This window comes from Zingiber officinale, chromosome 3B (genome assembly GCF_018446385.1).
Source record: "Zingiber officinale cultivar Zhangliang chromosome 3B, Zo_v1.1, whole genome shotgun sequence".
Classification (NCBI taxonomy): domain Eukaryota; kingdom Viridiplantae; phylum Streptophyta; class Magnoliopsida; order Zingiberales; family Zingiberaceae; genus Zingiber; species Zingiber officinale.
This window is the reverse complement of record NC_055991.1, coordinates 6424673-6444494: the sequence shown is the minus strand read 5'-3', so window position 1 is coordinate 6444494 and position 19822 is coordinate 6424673. Positions and strand designations below refer to the sequence as shown.

The window sequence follows — 19822 nt, the reverse complement described above, 5'->3', positions numbered from 1 at the left end:
TTGTTTATAATTTTAATTTAATCTAATATAAACACTTTAGTATATTAAATTTTTTAAAAAAAAGAAATTTGAACGAAAAATGGGGCATTCCGAGAATTGAACTCGGGACCTCTCGCACCCTAAGCGAGAATCATACCACTAGACCAAATGCCCATTTGTTTATAATTTTAATTTAATCTAATATAAACACTTTAGTATATTAAAATTTTTAAAAAAAAGAAATTTGAACGAAAAATGGGGCATTCCGAGAATTGAACTCGGGACCTCTCGCACCCTAAGCGAGAATCATACCACTAGACCAAATGCCCACTTGTTTATATGTTTAATTTCATCTAATATAAACACTTTAGTATATTAAAATTTTTTAAAAAAGAGATTTGAATAGAAAATGGCCTCTCGCACCCTAAGCGAGAATCATACCACTAGACCAAATGCCCACTTGATTTTAACTTTAATTTAAGTTTATTTCTAGGTATTATTTAACTTCGGCAATTTACCAAAGGGCGCATATAAAGATCTGAATTTATCAAAAAGCGCACGTTACTTTAACATTTACCAAAACACGCACCTTTTTAAGTGCATTTCCTATTTTACCCTCATGATAATTTAACTTTTTCTACCGCTTTTCTCCACTATTTTTTTCTCTCTCTTCTCTCTCTTTGCTTTTTTTACCGACATGCAGAAAAAAAATATGAATAACATTAGTCCCCGAATCTTTTAATAACATTTTAATACATTTGAAGAAGCAATAAAAAATAATGGACACCATATTTGAAATCCTTGCAACATCAGAAATCCATAGGAACTGAAATGGGTCCAATTGGAGCTCTCTAGGTCAAAACCCACTGATGGACCTAGAGAGCTCCGATTGGATCCATTTGAGTTCCTACGGATTTCTGATGTTGCAAGGATTTCAAATATGATGTCCATTATTTTTTTTACTTTTCATAAATGTTAATATATAAAATCAAAGAATCGGTAAAAAAGGCCACTTTGGGCCTGATATGGAATGACCTAACTCTGCTCAATCCACACTAGGACCCCAGGCACAGTCAACCTTGCAGAGTTCTGCACATATAAATGGATTCAACATCTCGACAATGCTCATGGCAATAGTTAGGAGAGTCCATAATTGGGTTTGTAGTACAATTCTATACCTGTGGGAAGAACCTTTCGAAGATAATTTTGTAGTAGTAGGCTTCTTTTGTGGTTGGTATGTTGTGTGGATATATGTTCTTTACATTTTGCATCATTTTCTTAGACACCAGAAGTAATTTTCCAACAATTAGCTCATTCCATATCAGGCCCACGTTGGGCCTGATATGAGTCCATAACAGGCCCAAATTGGCCTTTTTTTGCTGATTCTTTGATTTTATATATTAACATCTATGAAAAGTCAAAAAAAAAAATAATGGACACCATATTTGAAATCCTTGCAACATCATAAATCCATAGGAACTGAAATGGGTCTAATCGGAGCTCTCTAGGTCTATCAGTGGGTTTTGACCGAAACCCACTAATGGACCTAGAGAGCTCCGATTGGACCCATTTTAGTTCCTACGGATTTCTGATGTTCTAAGGATTTTAAATATGGTGGCCATTATTTTTTTTTGACTTTTCATAGATGTTAATATATAAAATCAAAGAATCGGTAAAAAAAGACCACTTTGGGTCTGATATGGACTCATATCAGGCCCACGTTGGGCCTGATATGATTCCATATCAGGTCCAACGTGGGCCTGATATGGAATGAGCTAACTCTGCTCAATCCACACTAGGACCCCCAGGCACAGTCAACCTTGCAGAGTTCTGCACATATAAATGGATTCAACATCTCGACAATGCTCATGACAATAGTTAGGAGAGTCCATAATTGGGTTTGTAGTACAATTCTATACCTATGGGAAGAACCTTTCAAAGATAATTCTATAGTAGTAGACTTCTTTTGTGGTTGGTGTGTTGTGTGGATATATGTTCTTTGCATTTTGCATTATTTTCTTAGACACCTGAAGTAATTTTCCAACAATTAGCTCATTCCATATCAGGCCCACGTTGGGCCTGATATAGAATCATATCAGGCCCAACGTGGGCCTGATATGAACTCATATCAGGCCCAAAGTGGTCTTTTTTGTTGATTCTTTGATTTTATATATTAACATATATGAAAAGTCAAAAAAAATAATGGACGCCATATTTGAAATTCTTGCAATATCAGAAATCCATAGGAACTGAAATGGGTCCAATCGGAGCTCTCTAGGTCAAAACCCACTGATGGACCTAGAGAGCTCCGATTGGATCCATTTCAGTTTCTATGGATTTCTGATGTTGCAAGGATTTCAAATATGGTGTCCATTATTTTTTTTGACTTTTCATAGATATTAATATATAAAATCAAAGAATCAGCAAAAAAGGCCACTTTGGGCCTGATATGGAATGAGCTAATTGTTGGAAAATTACTTCAGGTGTCTAAGAAATTAATGCAAAATGCAAAGAACATATATCCACACAACACACCAACCACAAAAGAAGCCTACTACTACAGAATTATCTTTGAAAGGTTCTTCCCATAGGTATAGAATTGTACTACAAACCCAATTATGGACTCTCCTAACTATTGTCATGAGCATTGTCGAGATGTTGAATCCATTTATATGTGCAGAACTCTGCAAGGTTAACTGTGCCTGGGGGTCCTAGTGTGGATTGAGCAGAGTTAGCTCATTCCATATTAGGCCCACATTGGGCCTGATATGGAATCATATCAGGCCCAACGTGGGTATGATATGAGTCCATATCAGGCCAAAAGTGGTCTTTTTTTGCCGATTCTTTGATTTTATATATTAACATATTTAAAAAGTTAAAAAAAAATAATGGACACCATATTTGAAATCCTTGCAACATCAGAAATCCATAGGAACTAAAATGGGTCCAATCGGAGCTCTCTAGGTCCATCAGTGGGTTTTGACCGAAATCCACTGATGGACCTAGAGAGCTCCGATTGGACTCATTTCAGTTCCTATGGATTTCTGATGTTGCAAGAATTTCAAATATGGTGTCCATTATTTTTTTTGACTTTTTCAAATATATTAAAATGTTATTAAAAGATTCAGGGACTATTGTTATTCATATTTTTTTTCTGCATGTCGATACAAAAAAACAAAGAGAGAGAAGAGAGAGAAAAATAATGGTAGAAAAAGTTAAATTATCACGAGGATAAAATAGGAAATGCACTTAAAAAGGTGTGTGTTTTGGTAAATGTTAAATTAACGTACGCCTTTTGGTAAATTCAAATTTCTACATGCGTATTTTGGTAAATTGCCGATTTAACTTCTTTTTAAACCCTAGAATGCACGATGACGGAATAAATAGCTGCGTACATGGAGGAATTCTTGGTCTCAGCCGCCGCATCGCTTTCGGTTCCTGATACGTTCCTGCTCCGGCGGCGAATGCGGCGAGCTTGCCGCCGCCAATTTGTCTTCTCCTTCGGAGACGGTACCGCAATGGCTTTCGATTCATCGCTCAATCTGCATAGAGGATCCCTGTTCCAGTATCGGGCAAATCTGGCGCCCGTGCTACTGGACTCTTCGTGTTCGTCTTCGGATACGCTATTTCATGGGTATCTTCCTTCCGCACTGCCAAATCTGTGAATAATTATTCAGCGCGAGGTTAACCATTCGCTCTCTATTGTCCTCTTTTGGACCGATTTGTAGAGGAGTAGGATCTCAATTTCATTGATTTTTAAGACTGTGTTTACTGATTTTCATTGAGAAAATGCCTTTACCAACATTAACATATCCTCAATTGAAACTATCATGTTCTCACATCTTACAAGATATATCTATTTTGGCTAACTAATCGACATTGCCTTAGACATCCCGGATCAAACACTAAACAAGCTCATGATCCCTTGCAATCAAAATTCTCAAGAAGCAGGCATATGCCTATCAGGCGCTATTCTGTTAAGCCAAGAATCTAATAGCAAAAGTTTTGACTTTTGAGTTTGCTCACGTGTATTGAAGAGCAGTTCCGATTGAGCTCTTTTCCATTTTTCTCTTTCGGTTGATTTGCTTTCTTTCCTGTTTTTTAATTCCTCCGAAAAATGGAATGCTGTGCAGATTTTGTTAATGGATGGGAGTTCTGATCTTTCTCCTAAGTGAAATATAACTACAGATGATCAAACCATGACAAAATATTAACTGTATGATTTTGGTATTGCTGGCACAAACTCATAGGCTGCCTTTTTCCATGGTTAATGTTTAGTATACCTGCAATTCAGTGGTTTGATTTTTGCAACTGGCCGAGCTGACTGGTTGGAGCATTGCCAGGCAGTAAGTTAGAACAGTTGCATATATAAAAGAGCACAAACCAGCTCCGGGTTGCATAATTTTTGTAGCCCAGATTGACAGTTGCTCCACAATCAAAAACATCAAATAAGTATTCTTGTGATCAATTATAATATCATGTCAGCAGACCTGCTAGTAAAACTTGATCTTTTCCTTTCAGATTATGTAAAATGTGAATCAAAGTGTCTTTCTGTCACACATTTATGTTGTCCTATTGGAAACATGATGCTGGACCATACATTTCTTTTACAACCCATGCTGTTTTGTTTTTTATTTCCAACTAATTTTTTAGATAATAGCTACTCCTAAAAGGAGTTTAAATCATGCAAAACTTATTTTGGGTCTTAGTTTTTTCCCTCAACATTTTTCATTGAATTCTAGGACAATAATATCTCTCTCTGCCTTATACCATGTACCAGAAAAAGCTTGAAGCTTCTGACCTTGAAGAGGCTATTCTGATTTCTGATCATCGCTGGAAAGGATTGGGATTAAATGTAGTTACAGATTGTATCAATTCTAGCTTGATGATGGTAATACTTTTTCCTTTTTGGTTTTGCATCAGTAAATTTTTTCCTAATATTACTAAGGACCTATATTTTCTTTTTAATCAAAATAAAAGGATCATATACTTTTTATTAGTAGAGCAAGATTTACTTAACTGCTCTTCTGTGCCTGTCAATGATTTTAAGCTTTGTTGATTTCTTCATGTGGTCTTTAACTATCTCTGTTGATGAGTGCAAGGTGTAACAGCCTGAGTAGTTTATCTTCATTAGCATCAAGCACATTGTTCTTGTGCTTAGAGATCTACCTGATACTGTGTTTTGCCATTATTTTTCTTTGTACAAGATTTATGCTTATTTGTTCGTTTACAGTATGGCTTATGCTTATATAGTCATGGATGGATTATAACACAACACGTCAACACCAAAAGTACACTTCAAGAAGTTCAGTATTGCACCAATCTCTCTGTACGTAAACTTCCATATCTTCCCTACAGTTGTGCTTTCCGCTGCTATAGCATATATATGTATATTTCCATATTTCTTCATATCACAATATGAAGAATAAGAACTGCAGCTATTGCATATATAGCCACATGGTTCATCACAACTAGAGTCATAAGTCATTCACTATCACTTGCATTATTTTCGGCAAAAGTGAAGAAGCTGAGTTCAAGTATAACGAGTATCCACATAAAATAGTAGCCCTGTTGAAGAAGAAACTCGTTTTCATGTTTGAAAAAAATTGATCAAAATATGATAAGTTTTACCTTCTTGTCAGTCATACATTGTTAATCATACATGTGATTCTCATATTTACATTCGTTGATTCCAAGTAATCACATTCTTTAAAAATATTATTCTATGAGAAGCAAACAGGTTGGAAAATAACTTTGGCTTGTTTGGAGTAGATTTTTTTTCCCTGTAAAGCTCTTATTTTTTTTTCATTCGCTAACACAATGTTTTGTTTACCAATGATTTTACAGCATGCTAGACATTGATGAGGAAGAGTTTGCTTCTGTCGATCTCTCTCTCTCTCTTTTCCAACAATTAGATGTGTCGATTTTTATGTGCATTCATTCTTTCAATACTATGTGTATTCTCATTTAAAATTGAGTGCACTTAATATCCTTATCCTTTTAGGAAGCACACTGTGAAGAACTCTATTCTCTGTCAGTGGCCTGTTGTTATTGTGCAAATTAGGAGGTAGGAGAATAAAATAGTTTAATCAAGATGAGTAGAGATTAGCTTTCCAGGAGTTTTGACATTCTTTCAGATTAAATTGATAAAAGCTGTCTGTTTGAAAATGCCAAGAGTTGGAACTTGTGAAAGCTTTTATGTTGTCTTTGGGGGGTATAATAAATGAGAATATTATCTTAATATGTCACCTTGACATGGAAGAATAATTCTAGCATTATTGGATAATGCAATGGGAAAAAGAATGCCTCCACAAACTTCTTATGACCTTGAAATGCCATATAACATCACAAGAATATCATTAGTGAATTTGATGGTAATAGGCCAAGCAAAAGATTGTGCTAAACTTATATAGATCCCTCGATAGAGTTTTCTATCGGAGGTGCTATGTTCATCATGTAATATGGAGTCAAAAGATTGCGATGGATCTAAACATGGCACGACTATAAAGAAGGCATCCGACTTTGTGTTTGAAATAGGCACCCTTCTTGCTTTATTCTCCTCGCTCCTTTTCTTTCCATTTCCTTGAAGGAATTTCTCAGTGATGGATAGGAATAGTTAGCTTGAGCAAGCAATGGCCAAAGTAAAAAAGGTCTCTCAGAGGTCGGTGAGTGTATATAAGTTATGCTTTGGATTTACTACTTTTGCCACACTCACAAAGTGAGATGAATAGTTTGAAAAAGTTACCTTTCAATTTGCTCACAAAGATCATTATTCCAACCCAAACCTACCAAATCTATTCAAAGTAAATCTGCCGTGGAAGCAGCACAAAACAGAATTTCATATTCTAGCACTGAACTATGAAAACTTACCCTCAGAAACAACAAAAAGAGGAGTTGAAGGCATCGTGGATAAGTGAACAAGATAAAGTACACCAAAAAGAATGGTGTTTAGAGAAAAGGAATTCACTAAAGTCGCAAAGGAACAAAGTTGGTTATCAGCAGTTAAAGCAACAACTAACATCTCTCTACTGAGGTTTTTTGTTCTTCCATCATTCTAAACGCTACATCACACACCACTCAAATAAACAAACTCTATCTCTCAACTCGGACGAATTCCTACATATTTCAAAACGGTTTCGCTGTCACAATTGTTTCCAGTCCATATATATGAGTATGAGCTTCTGGCACTGTAGAATAGGGTGGCTTAAGCTGAATAGGAAAATGTGAGGTAGATGCCTAGCCGTCTTTCTCATCCACTTTATTGTGGTGATAATGAAGGGGAAAACCTTTAGAATTGGTGATGACATAACAAGATTATTCTACAATTACATGCAGAAAGAGCATTGCCCTCATTCACTCTTTTTTCTTGCATCATAAGAAAAATGTTCCATATTTGTAACCAGCTTTAGCTAATCAAGAGGGTTCTGTAACAAATGAAAGAAAAGTTAGGGTTAGTAAATAATAGCTTATTGCAACTTAAAACCCTAACTTCCTCCCAAACAAAGTCAAAAAAGCCAGTCAAATGGAACACTAGAAAGATAGTACAAAACAAACTCGACCACCTTATGCATCTATCTATCTATATATATGCTCTTCCCTCTCCATCAGCTAACCCACACTGCTCTTCCACAAACCCTCTCTTCTTCCTTGTTCTTGCCCTTCCCTAAACCACATACAAAACAGAGCATGGCGCTCGTCGGACTTCTTCTGCCTGCCATTCTCTCCTGGTTCTCTGCTGCACAAGGGTATGGCTACGGAGGATGGTCCGGTGCTCATGCCACCTTCTATGGCGGAAGTGATGCCTCAGGCACAATGGGTATCTTCACGGCTCAGAGTCGTCATCCTTCAGGTTGTTCGCGTCCGCTCCATTAAAAATGATCTGATGAAACTGTTTTCAGGTGGAGCTTGTGGCTACGGGAATCTGTACAGCCAAGGTTACGGCACCAACACGGCGGCTCTGAGCACCGCCCTCTTCGACGACGGCTTCGCCTGCGGCTCCTGCTATGAGCTCAGATGCGTGGACGATCCGCGGTGGTGCCTTCCGGGCTCCATCGTGGTGACCGCCACCAACTACTGCCCGCCCAACTACGCCCTCCCCAACGACGACGGAGGCTGGTGCAACCCTCCCCGGCAGCACTTCGACCTCTCGCAGCCGGCCTTCCTCCGCATTGCGGAGTACAGGGCCGGAATCGTGCCGGTTGCTCACCGAAGGTGAGTGTTGCTCAGCTGATTTTTTTTCCCCCTAGTCGCCGCGATTGATGCTCTCATTCGCGGGACATGCAGGGTGCCATGCCGGAGACGAGGAGGGATGAGGTTCACCATGAACGGCCACTCCTACTTCAACCTGGTGCTCATCACCAACGTGGGGGGTGCCGGCGACGTGCGCGCTGTGTCCGTCAAAGGGTCAGGAACAGGGTGGCAGTCCATGTCCAGGAACTGGGGCCAGAACTGGCAGAGCGGCGCGCGCCTCGACGGCCAAACACTCTCCTTCAAGGTAACCGCCAGCGACGGCCTCACCGTCGTCTCCTACAACGTCGTCCCTGCGTGGTGGTCGTTCGGCCAGAGCTACAGCGGCGGCCAGTTCGACTAGCAGCACTTGTAGAACGAACTAGTATTGAGTTAAGTTGGTAGTGGTGGACTCTTAATTACCACCCTCCATGTTTGTGTCGAGGACTTAGAACCCTAGTTTGGATCAGTGTGATCCTCCTAATTAAGTGTTATTGTTGTATTGAGCCATCTGCATGGCAGTTCAGCCATGCATACGAAGGCGATGAACTTGAGCTACGACTACTGTTGCTGAGTTAAATCTACGAAAGAATGTTGCAGAAGCATACTAATTACTAAAACATACAGATGAGTCTCATCTTGGATTGCCCTGGGGAGGAAGAGAGATTATGAGGATTTTTTTGGTACGAGTTCCGGGGCAGGGGATTCTGAGACTGCATGTGGGTTCCTGAAGATCTGATGCTGTGTCGAAACTTTTTGTCAGAGAATTAAGAGAAACGAGATGGTTGGTGAACAGGTAGTTGGCTGAGTTAATAATAGAAGAAGGGTTAGGGCACGTTCTGGCGTTGGACTCGAATGGATCGACAAGGGTGATCTGTTCTGGAACTGATGCAGCAATGAGGAAGCACAGCTGCAGGCAAGAAATCAGTATAAGAATTCAGATAATGCATTAGGAAACTAGGCAGGGAACAGCACCATGCTTGACGAAAAAATATTCTCACTCAAACAAACCTGAGCCGTCAAAAGGTCAACCTAGAACACAGTTGTAGCATGCAGGCAAACATAACTGCCATCTACAAAACTGCACTCTTCTTCAAAACTCTTTTTACAAAACACTATTATCAAGAAACGCCAATCTTGAGTACATTAAAGAATAATGAAGGTAAAGATTTAAATAACCATAATGTAGTTTACTCATTTCTAGTTTTCTTGTCATGTCCGCGAAGTAGATGACCCACAAGGAAGGCAATACAGAAGGCCGGTACAAAATATAAGCTCATGTACTCCTCATTAACAGTCTTGTATCTTTACAAGTAGAAATGCCATATATGGCTGTCGACAAATCAATATTTGGGCGACAGTTCTTAAGTGCCACTGTGCCCACTCTTATTTGCTCCAAAAAACAAAAAACACTTTGTCAAGCAACAACAATATGATTACTTTGACTTTATCAGATACCATCGCAGGTAACAAAATGTTACACCTTAGACCAGTGAATCAGTGAATGAAATACCTCTCGTCAAACTTATCAAAAACTAGTTGAGATACCAAACTCGTCCGTGTTGATAGTTGATGCACTTGTGCTGTCAATATACCTTAATTGAAATCAGGTTGGCCAGTTGATGTAAGGCATCGGTGCCACATCCTACTATTTTTGTCGACATGCCTAGTAGATGCTATGACTTCAGTAATTGGGAAATAGACAAAGTGTGTGTTGCATATCCCAGTTGTAATGCCACTGTACCCAGCGAATGCTCCGTGTACCTGAACATAAAAATAGCAAAATTCAAGGGGGGAACATATATATACTACATAACATTTCATCAAATGTTAAAAATACTTGACATGAGATTAATATGGGCAAGTTCAAATGTAGTTTAGCTATTGGAACACAAGTGTTACTCGAACAAATGATAAATCAACTCAATCATTTAGTCAAGTTCAATAAGTTGAAGAGATCATTTTCATGATGACAAGTCTACAGAGTAAAAGTACACAAATTCTAGGAAAAGATACCTTACCACACGGCCAAAGAAATTAGAAATTTTTAGACCAAATTGCAAGAACGGGCGAACAATAGATTTTAACTATTCCAAGGATTGAGATGCTCGAACAGTATAATTAGATTTTCACAGAACACTGAGAAATGAATTGATAGGATAGAGGATTCTCATCTCAAACAATATGATTTAATCACAGAGAATGAATTTAAATGAACAGAAGATTCTCTTTGGAGATGGAATTGGCAGATAGAAGGCAGAAGTGAGGGTTCAAAATAATTACAGAGAGCACCACTCACAACAGAAATGGTAGCTGCAAATTCCAGATGTCTAATGAAGTGAGGTGGATAGAGCAGATATTGGCAAATTTCTGTACCTCTTTAGTTTCATCTCTAGAAACTGAACACAACTGAATACATGTAGATATTGAAAACAACCATAGTGTCAAACTTTATTATCAAAAGCATGCATTCAGAGAACAAATAATTTACAAGAAATCTTTCTATTAGATGTGAAGTAGAATAGAGATTCTTACCGCATTCTGGCCTAGTACAGTGCAAAGAATTGCATCCGATGCATTGGCACGGATGGCACGGATCATATAAGTTGGATCAATGTACTTCAAATCAGCTGGAATACCAATATTCTTGAAATGATTTTTGATCTGTGAAAGAAATGACATCATCCAAAAAACTGCAATCAGTTTAAGCAAAGTATAAACCAACTGTACAGTTAGGAATCTGCATAATAATCTGACTAAGAGTTGAAAATCAATATTTTATAGATTCAAAGGCCTATGTGCCGGTGTTGTAAGAATTCATATTTTAAAAAACTGAGAAATAGACAATAAAATAAGACGAGAAGGTTAAAAGAGTAATCAAAAGTGCAAAAAAAAAAACATTTCTTGCCTATCTAATAATTTCATCAATTCCTTGGAATTCCTTGTTTCAATCATGAAGAAACACTCAAACAAGATATGAACACATTACCCTCATAAATCATACTGATTGCCTAGACTTTCAAAGTTTATTTCAACAATATGCAAAAATTTGGTGAGACTATCTATCAGCAAAACTCAAGCAATATAAAATGGGTGTGTGTGTGCGCGTGCGTCCGTCCGCGCATCACCCACGCGTCGCACGTGCGCACGCACACTGGCGGCGTGCGTGTGGGCCCACGAGCATGCAGGCGTGCATGTGTGTGGGCGTGCGTGTGCGTGCATGCGTCATGCATGTGTGCATGGGTGGGTGTGTGTGTGTGTGTGTGTGTGTGAGAGAGAGAGAGAGAGAGATAGAGAGAGAGAGAGAGAGAGAAGCCAAAATTTTTAAAATTTTGGCAACAAAATCATTTCTCCATCAGTCCTCACAAATAATCCACAGGACAAGTACATTTTCTTCTTTACAATAAAAATGAAATAGATGTTATAATGTGACAGCACCTGCTGTTGAAGGTGAACTCCAATATCGCTAAGCACCACATTTCCTGATGCATCAGTTGTGTTTGACTTTTGTAGGTATTCCTGAAAGACATTTAGAGGCCGTCACTAAATTAACTAAAATGAAAATTACCAATTAATTTTCTTCCAAAAATAGTTAGCAACAAAATCAAACACTGATTTGCTTAAATTGAAGTGCTACTTGTAAACTGTCCTGTATATCCAAATTAATGAGTGGACAGACTGTAATACACCCAGGAAAACTTTAGCAAAATTTTGAGTTCCTAGGTTCAGCTTCCAAGGATACAATAATTGTCCAAAATCTAAGTGTAAACATGCCATGGACAAAATTGGTTGGCTCATAGAAAAATGATCTAATTGCTCATACAAGAAAGCATTTTGTTCTGATCTCAAATAAAATAGATTATCAAGCATAGCAGCTTACTTGTCCTGCTCCTTCAGCAACACAGATCACAGCATTTCCTTTTGTTTTAATGAGATGCTCAAGATGTTGCAAGACTCCATTGGAACCCTCTAATTTGAAAGGTACCTTCGTTTGCATGATTTTTAGTGAATTGATCAAGGAAACAAACCAAATATGGGCATGGATTTTACTGACCTCTGGAATCAAACAGATATCAATCTGACCACTAGAAAGTGATGCATGCATGGCTATAAAGCCGCTGCTTCTTCCCATCAATTTGACCAGGCCAATGCCATGGTATGCACTGCGAGCCTAGGTCGAAGGAAATATAAGCAACTTAAAAAAAAAAAAAAAAGAAGAAGAAGAAGAAGAAAAATAGAAATGTCTTCTTTTGGGAGAGAAAATGTTGGTAATAATTTCAAAAGTAATATGATAGATATGGACATTAGAATAATATGCTACCTCAACATAGGCAGAATTGATCACTCTCTGGGCTTCTTCTACAGCAGTATCAAAACCAAAAGTTTTGTCCATTAACAATATGTCATTGTCAATGGTCTTAGGCACACCGACAACAGAAACTTTCAGCTTTCTCTTGCGACACTGAAGTTATAATATCAACAAGAAATTAAAGTAAAACTACAATGATAACCATGGTCTATCAATGTATAAGGTAAAGTTGAAAAATAATTTGCAACCTCATGGCAATTTAAAATGAAAATATAATATCAGCAAAGAAGCTGTCTATGCATGTGCTTGCCAAATTAAGTCATGTAGATACCAAATTTATAACACTAAAATACAGACCCAATACCTCATTATGTATAGCAAGTGCACCTGCATGTGTTCCATCTCCACCCAGTACGAAAAGCATATCAATCCTCCTAGCCTGAGTTGTCCAATAGAAACCACAAATCAGTATCTGGTTCCTCTAATCCTGTAGAAAATACTCAATTAAGTCTAACCCATGAATTTGCAAGTCATCATACCTGAATGCTATCAACTATTTCGCTAGTGCTAGGCCCTCCTCGAGATACTCCTAGGAAGCTTCCACCAGCAAGGTTAATATTTTGAACCACTCTACGAGAGAGCTAAAAAAGAGGAAAGGGTACTATAAATTTCAAAAAAAAACATATGTGCAGACATTCCTAGAGATAGCAGAAAGTATATAGGACTTCATAGTACCGGTACTTCAGATAATCTCTCATCCGAAAATCCTCGATAACCATGTGGTATTCCAACAATATTTTTCACCCCATATTTTTCAAGTGTAAGAACTATCTGCAAAAAAAAAGGAACATTATCATGACCAAATTTTGCCAATAAAGAGCAGAAAAATTCATGCTGCAAGTAATGATAAATTGGCTAAAAGTGAAAAATGAATACTAAATCCAGTAAATCTTAACGGACTGTAATGTAGCCAAATCTTGACAATGGTGACATAGTGTATCTGGATCACTAAATGAATGCCCAAGGTCTCTACCTTGCAGTGAGTCATAGTAATCAGTTAAGAATATGATTATCTTAATTCTTAAGATCAATATTTCTCTCAATTTTCCTTGTGATGAAAATAAAGCAGACTCGATTAAAATAGAAAATGGTCTAATTAAGATAAATTCTTTCTATTCCCCTTTGATATTGCAGCAAATTGTCACAACTGACACCGAAGCAATCTGCACTGTTTGTCTGCACAAGTTGACACCGAGGCAAAATCTACCAACCAACCAGACACGAGAAACTAAATGACCAAAATTTATGTTTGATTGATTTGAAACTAAATTAAATCAAAAGTTCTTGAGAATGTAGAATTTATCATGTCACTCGAAATCCTGTGGAAAGATGCATAGCATAGCTCAACCCTGTATCGGAGTAGAAAACTGAGAATGACACATTTTCTCTAATTGTCTTCACTGAAGATGGATGACATAGTTCAACTCTTTGCTAAATTGGCAATTTGAGAACATGACATTTACTCAGTTCATATATTTACTCACTCAAGCAACACAAATGCAGCACAGCACATAAACATCACAGAATTGATTTTTTTTCAGAAGAAAGAGAGGAAAATACAAAGACTATTACTGGAAAACTGGATTTAACAGGACCAAGTTGCATTGGAATAGAACAGAAAATGCTGAGAGGAAGTAAAACAATAATTGTGCCGGGGGGTGTAAAGATAGGTCCTTATGCAGGATTTCTGAAGGTGGCGCTGATGAAGTTGTCAATGAGTTGTTGAACACATTGTGGAAAAACATCCAATTGTCACATATGACTGATGTCGCACGGTGATGAAGCTCCAGGAGAGGAGCCTGACAATCCATTTGATGTTGTCAAAAACATCGAGGCAGCAAAGAGTTAGAACAAGATCATCTTCAGAGTTGTCAATGTAAAGAACCCGATCTAGTCAGATGTAGGATGAATGGCGTGCCAAAATGATGAATCAAAGACGAGGGGATAATTTTAAGGCACAGCAGAAGAATTGCACGAGGAAGACCCATGTCTCTGCTCGTAGATGCATGAGAGTTGCAGACCCTGACACTATAACAAGCGTTCATGCCAAGTGTACAAGTTCGCTAGAAGAAGAGACCTAATGTACCTATGCCACATGGAAAGAGAGTTGAAGGAAACAAAGAAGGATAGCTTTGGTGCCTCAGCACCAAGAATAGGTCTTGTCACTGTGAACCAGGAGACGATGGCAACATAGATCCAAAGTTTCCATAGATGAGCCGCACAATAGATGGCTCATGAAGGCTCACAAATCTGCAAAATCTAGCTTTGTCAGATTTGGAATCCTTCAAAGTGGGAGAGAGATTGACCTCGCTATGTGGAAACAAGTACACAACAAAGAAGCTAAGGTTGATAAGACCAAGAACGTCGAAATGAATGCTAGGGTGATGCTTCTTGGGGGAGCATTAATTTATTTGAAGCCAAAAGCATGTGGGAAGAGAAAAGATTTCTAGAGGGAAAGAAAAGGATTGAGAGATGAGTGGTACGCCAATTAGAAAACCAAAAGCCTAGAAAGGGGCCTCTAATACCATGTTAAGTTTGGAGGAAAGAAATATTATGCTGCTTCAATATGAGATAACTATTATTAAGATATACATACAATAATATGATTAATGAAAACCTTAGATCTAGAAGTACCAATGTGGAATTAGACCCAATACCACCTAATAATAGCCATATTAACTCTATTACTCGTACCAATGTCCAATCAATATAATATATGGAATAATTCAGCCTCCAAAAGAATTAAGCAACTGTAAACAATGCGTCACAGTAGGCAACTTGGCTCTCCTTCCCAACCTCCATCATCACTCTCCCTCTCACATGGATACACATATATACATCCATAGATCTATTATCCAAGGCCACCCCTTTTAGTTTAACTTTTTGAACATTTAGAAGTTAAAACAACACCTGAATTTTGTTCAAATAGGTTATATATCCCATAATCCAATCCAAGGAGCAAGGTCATCATGCAAAATTCATAAAGTTTTACAGAGACGAAGAAAAAAGCTGACAAAGCTTTTCATGCGAAAGTCAAAATATATAACCTACAACCTCAGAGAATGCTTTAATTTTTCAGAGAGGTTTCTAATATTTGAAAGGTTGGCATTTTTTAACCTTCTATATCTATGCTGTTTTTGTTCATATTTTCAAAACACTACGTCAATTGATTTAGCAAATCCATAGCACCTATGTATGACAAGTAGAATCCACGCATAAAAGGACTATGATGCAAAATCTATCTGCAACAACAATAGGAATTAACTAATGCACGAAAAATTGGCTAACCTGTCTAATGACATCGTTGAGACCAGGACAAAGACCTCCACAAGTAACAATGGCAGCTTTTACCTCCCCGGGTTCATAGTATATATTCTTTCTTGGACCAGCTCGATGCACCCTATTAGGGCCACAATTAACCAATAAAAGGTGATACAGGACAGTTATCATTGACAAAAGTACATTCACGTATTTTAGACTACTTAAACATATATTACAAAAGAAATACCTCGATTCTGGAGATGAAATTTAAGAAAACAATATACAAAACATCATACACATAAACATAAAAGTTTGACCAATTCTAGTAGATACAAGGTAGTTCATACTTTTGGACATCAATTCTTTATATATAGTCAGAAATGAACATTACTACACTTAAGTACATGAGGAAAGAAATGAAATATAAGTTAAAATTAATCAGACAGGACACGAAGCAGCTGAGAGTAAGGAGATACAGCTGCGTAAGACTAAATACTTCAAATATACTTAGTCTCATGCCCCCAAAAGAACACAATCGAATTATGTGACTAATCATTTTATATAATGTTTTAGTTAAACATGCATAAATCATGCTACAAGCTGTGATGGAAAACATCAATGATCAATTAAGAGCATGAACCAGCAAGATCATCCGTTTCCAAGCCACATGAAATATACTTACTGAAAGGAAAAAAGATTAATGATGCAATTGTTCTGAATTTACAAGAAACAGGAATACCATTGCTCTACCCAGCTACAATCAGGATCAATGCACTCTGCTCCAGCAGAAGTAGGCGAAGCAAACTTAATAACCTGGTAAGAATAATATAATGATTTGAAGCTCTATTAGACTTAACATTTATGGCATCCAGGGTCAATCTCTTAATGTTGGTGAGTATTGACCTTTTCCAGTTGGAAAAACTAAGAAGGATAAAAACACTAAGATCCATCAGGTATGGGGAGTGAACTATAAATAATACTGGAAAAGGAAAGTGTATTATTGACTTCACAATTATTAAAATACATCGGTAACTAGTTAATGGCAATAAACACTGCCACAAATCAGTTAATTCATTCTTACTCCTGCCATGGGCATAAACCAGTGTAATATGACATATGTTCAGTTTTAGAAACCACTTTTCTCTTTTATCAATTTCCTTTAGAAATTGAACTGCAACTATCAACACTTCATAAAGTGGTATAATGCAACACATATTTAGTTTAGGAGACCAATTTCGACTTCTCATCCATATTATTCATGAATTGAAGAATACAGTAGAATAGGAATGTTTTCTGGAAGAGCAAAATATTCTCTTATCATGAAAGTAAACTCTTCAGCATATTATCAGCATTTAGTATATGGAAGAAACTGTCTGAATATATGTTTTTATTGCAAGACCAAGTAATTCAATACTTGAGAGTTATAGCAAACTGTATCTGATATGGGGAACAACCAGCATAATATAACATATGTTCGGTTTTAGAAACCAGTTTTCTCTTTTTATCAATTTCCCTTAGAGATTGAACCGCAACAATAAACACTTAATAAGTCAGTTAATCCACTCTCACTCCTTAAGCATAAATGTCATGGAGATAAAGTGGCATAATGCAACACATATTCAGTTTAGGAGACTAGTTTCCACTTCTCATCCATATTATTCATGAATTGATCTGCAATGAATTAAGAATACAGCAGAATAAGAGTATTTCCTGGAAGAGAAAAAAATCTCTTATCATGAAAGTAAAGTCTTATGCATACTATCAGCATTTAGTATACGGAAGAAACTGTCAGAATAGATGTTTTGAATGCAAGAACAAGTCATTCACTAATTGAGAATTATAGAAAACTGTATTTGATAAGAAGAATAACCCAATGCTCCTGTCAAGAAGTACACACCTTGAGTAGTGCTCTGTCATCATCATTCACATAGCCATTCCATATGTCACTTGCTGCCCCATTGCCATCAACTAAAGGGATCCTGTTCAAATCAAACAGTAATTTCTTTATAAAGATCTGGACATGGCAAAATATTTGCTATGAAGAAAAATCAATTAAACAATTATAAATGAATGAGTAATTTCTTTAATAGAAAAAAGCTTCTTGTGCATACAAACAGATCACCTGCTTTTAAGTGAGAATGTAGTTGACCTTGGCTTAATGTCAAGAATATCCCTCAAATGTGGTAAATTGAATCGTTTTTCAAAATCCTCCTGGAATTTCTTTTTCCAATCAAGATCAGTAAAGTCAATCTGTGGTTTCACAGCAGATGGTCTAGAATTTGTAATTTGAGATTCAGCTTTAATCACTCTAGCAAACTTTCTTATCCTTGCACAGTGGAAATTTCCAAGTCGAGAACCGGAACAGAACTTTATACCATGTTGATGCAAGTCAGCTAAATCAACACCATTAATTGCCTTTGTAAAAGCCATTGGGCAAATGCAGCAGAGATTCTGATGGAAAACATATGAAAAAAGAGCACATTAAGATTGGTTATATTGCAGTTTCTTGCTTTAGTTAAATTGTGATATTGTGGAGAATGAGAATCCAATTAGGCACTGAAATCATGAGGAAAAAAAAAAGCAATAAATCCAAGAAAAAATACAAATGGACAAAATTAACTATAGCCATATCCTTTTTCAAGCTTACACAACCATAAAGCCAAGTTGGAACTGTCAATCTAGTTCCACGGATGTTGAGAAATGAATCATCAGAAAGTAAAGATTTAAAGAAGTTCAGTTTATTTCAACCTTGAACTACTTTAGCAAGCAAAAAGATTTTACTTTGAAACTCCAGATTCAAGATTTAAACTATAAAGAGCAATTTTACAAAACAAAACTTGCACCAATCATCATCGAGAAATGCACAAAAGCCTTACTTTGAGGCTCCAGAATTAGCATCCAAATTATCTAGATTCTAGAACATTTTTAATGAAACTTGCATCAATAATCATCTGATTTGAAGTTAGTCACGATTCTAATGCACAGAAGCCTTACTTTGAGGCTCCAGAATTGACAGCCAAATTATCTAGATTCTAGAACAACATTTTCAAAGAAACTTGCATCAATAATCATCTGCTTCGAAGGAAGTCATGATTCTATATCATAAAATTGAAAAGGACGAAGGTTCCCAGCTGCCTATATAAAAAAGAGCAACAGAGCGATCAGTAAGATTGGATCTATGTACTAGCTACAGAGAATGACACTAGAAAGATCCAAACGGAAACAACAACAAAAAATGTGACAAACCGTTCTCTATCAAATTCATATGCCTCTTTCCTTTTCCAACTAACCCCAACGAACAAAACCTTCAGCAGGATGTCTAAAGTAAACAAGCATTAAGGTCCTGCTTTGAAGAAACCAAACGCAGCACAAGCTAGATAACAAACGACATTTCCCATCGTCATCAGACAACGTCACCCCAACAAAAACGCCGTCAAGATCCACCGAAGAAATTAAGCATGCACAAGGTCTAAAATCACCAGATCACAAAAAATAACGCTACGGCCCATGATGGCACCAAACCCAGTAGGACCGTCACGATCCTTCCGAAGTATCTCAAGCAACACAGAGAAGAAAACGAATCATTTCGCTACCAGCTCACTTCGGGATCAGTGATCGATCCTTCAACTCCTCGCTGCTCGGGAGCACTCTTTCTTCTCCTCGAAGAATCCTCTCAGTCCAACGAAGGAGACGGCGATCGCGATTAACACCTCGGCCGGCGGTAGGTGGAGATCGGCGGAGGAAGCGATGAAGGAGGGAAGCGAAGTCAAAGAAGCCGCCCACCGATTTTATCGGCGAGCGATGGAATTGGGAATCAGTAAAGGACGGCGGCGGCATGATTATGAGCTTAGAGAAATAGTCTGTCGCCGTCGACGATCAGGATGACGCCACGTGGGTAAAGAATTGTAACGCGAGTTTACGGATCGTCGATCTGGAGACGACTCGGAAGTCCGATGCCCGGCAGACGGTTTTGCCTTTTTGTCGTCC

General features: G+C 37.6%; 2 protein-coding genes and 2 non-coding genes across 5 annotated transcripts; 1 reads left to right on the top strand and 3 right to left on the bottom strand.

Moving 5' to 3' along the window:
* Positions 1–81: 81 nt before the first annotated feature.
* Positions 82–153, bottom strand: TRNAP-AGG. Its single transcript has one exon. It is a non-coding gene; the product is annotated as a tRNA-Pro (tRNA).
* Positions 154–236: 83 nt separating this feature from the next.
* Positions 237–308, bottom strand: TRNAP-AGG. Its single transcript has one exon. It is a non-coding gene; the product is annotated as a tRNA-Pro (tRNA).
* A 3050-nt stretch (positions 309–3358) lies between these two features.
* Positions 3359–8827, top strand: LOC122055696 (expansin-A4-like). The gene is made up of 6 exons (XM_042617247.1): positions 3359–3613; positions 4760–4870; positions 5213–5308; positions 5827–7795; positions 7878–8190; positions 8263–8827. The coding sequence occupies exons 4-6, from the start codon at positions 7567–7569 to the stop codon at positions 8567–8569; spliced, it is 849 nt and encodes a 282-aa protein (XP_042473181.1). The 5' UTR covers positions 3359–3613; positions 4760–4870; positions 5213–5308; positions 5827–7566; the 3' UTR covers positions 8570–8827.
* A 640-nt stretch (positions 8828–9467) lies between these two features.
* Positions 9468–19659, bottom strand: LOC122055695 (ATP-dependent 6-phosphofructokinase 5, chloroplastic-like). Of its 2 annotated transcripts, none has more exons than XM_042617244.1 (14): positions 19429–19659; positions 17958–18286; positions 17733–17814; positions 16575–16648; positions 15863–15974; positions 13250–13345; positions 13054–13155; positions 12879–12953; positions 12527–12667; positions 12260–12376; positions 12086–12190; positions 11644–11724; positions 10741–10869; positions 9468–9969 (listed from the first exon to the last, which is right to left on the bottom strand). In XM_042617244.1, exons 2-14 carry the CDS (start codon positions 18263–18265, stop codon positions 9802–9804), a joined length of 1590 nt encoding a protein of 529 aa, XP_042473178.1. In that variant the 5' UTR covers positions 18266–18286; positions 19429–19659; the 3' UTR covers positions 9468–9801. The 2 variants fall into 2 exon arrangements, with proteins under 2 accessions (XP_042473178.1, XP_042473180.1); XM_042617246.1 differs by having other exon boundaries at positions 19437–19659.
* Positions 19660–19822: the final 163 nt, after the last annotated feature.

What these genes read in the sequence shown, in the direction of transcription:
- LOC122055696 (XM_042617247.1), top strand. Translation starts at nt 7,567, where the DNA reads ATGCTCTTCCCTCTCCATCAGCTAACCCACACTGCTCTTCCACAAACC. An exon ending in TGATGCCTCAGGCACAATGG is followed by an intron (nt 7,796 to 7,877) that starts GTATCTTCACGG and finishes AACTGTTTTCAG; the next exon opens with GTGGAGCTTGTGGCTACGGG. An exon ending in GTGCCGGTTGCTCACCGAAG is followed by an intron (nt 8,191 to 8,262) that starts GTGAGTGTTGCT and finishes CGGGACATGCAG; the next exon opens with GGTGCCATGCCGGAGACGAG.
- LOC122055695 (XM_042617244.1), bottom strand. Translation starts at nt 18,265, where the DNA reads ATGGCTTTTACAAAGGCAATTAATGGTGTTGATTTAGCTGACTTGCAT. An exon ending in TGTAGCTGGGTAGAGCAATG is followed by an intron (nt 15,975 to 16,574) that starts GTATTCCTGTTT and finishes TGGCCCTAATAG; the next exon opens with GGTGCATCGAGCTGGTCCAA. An exon ending in CACTTGCTATACATAATGAG is followed by an intron (nt 12,668 to 12,878) that starts GTATTGGGTCTG and finishes TTATAACTTCAG; the next exon opens with TGTCGCAAGAGAAAGCTGAA.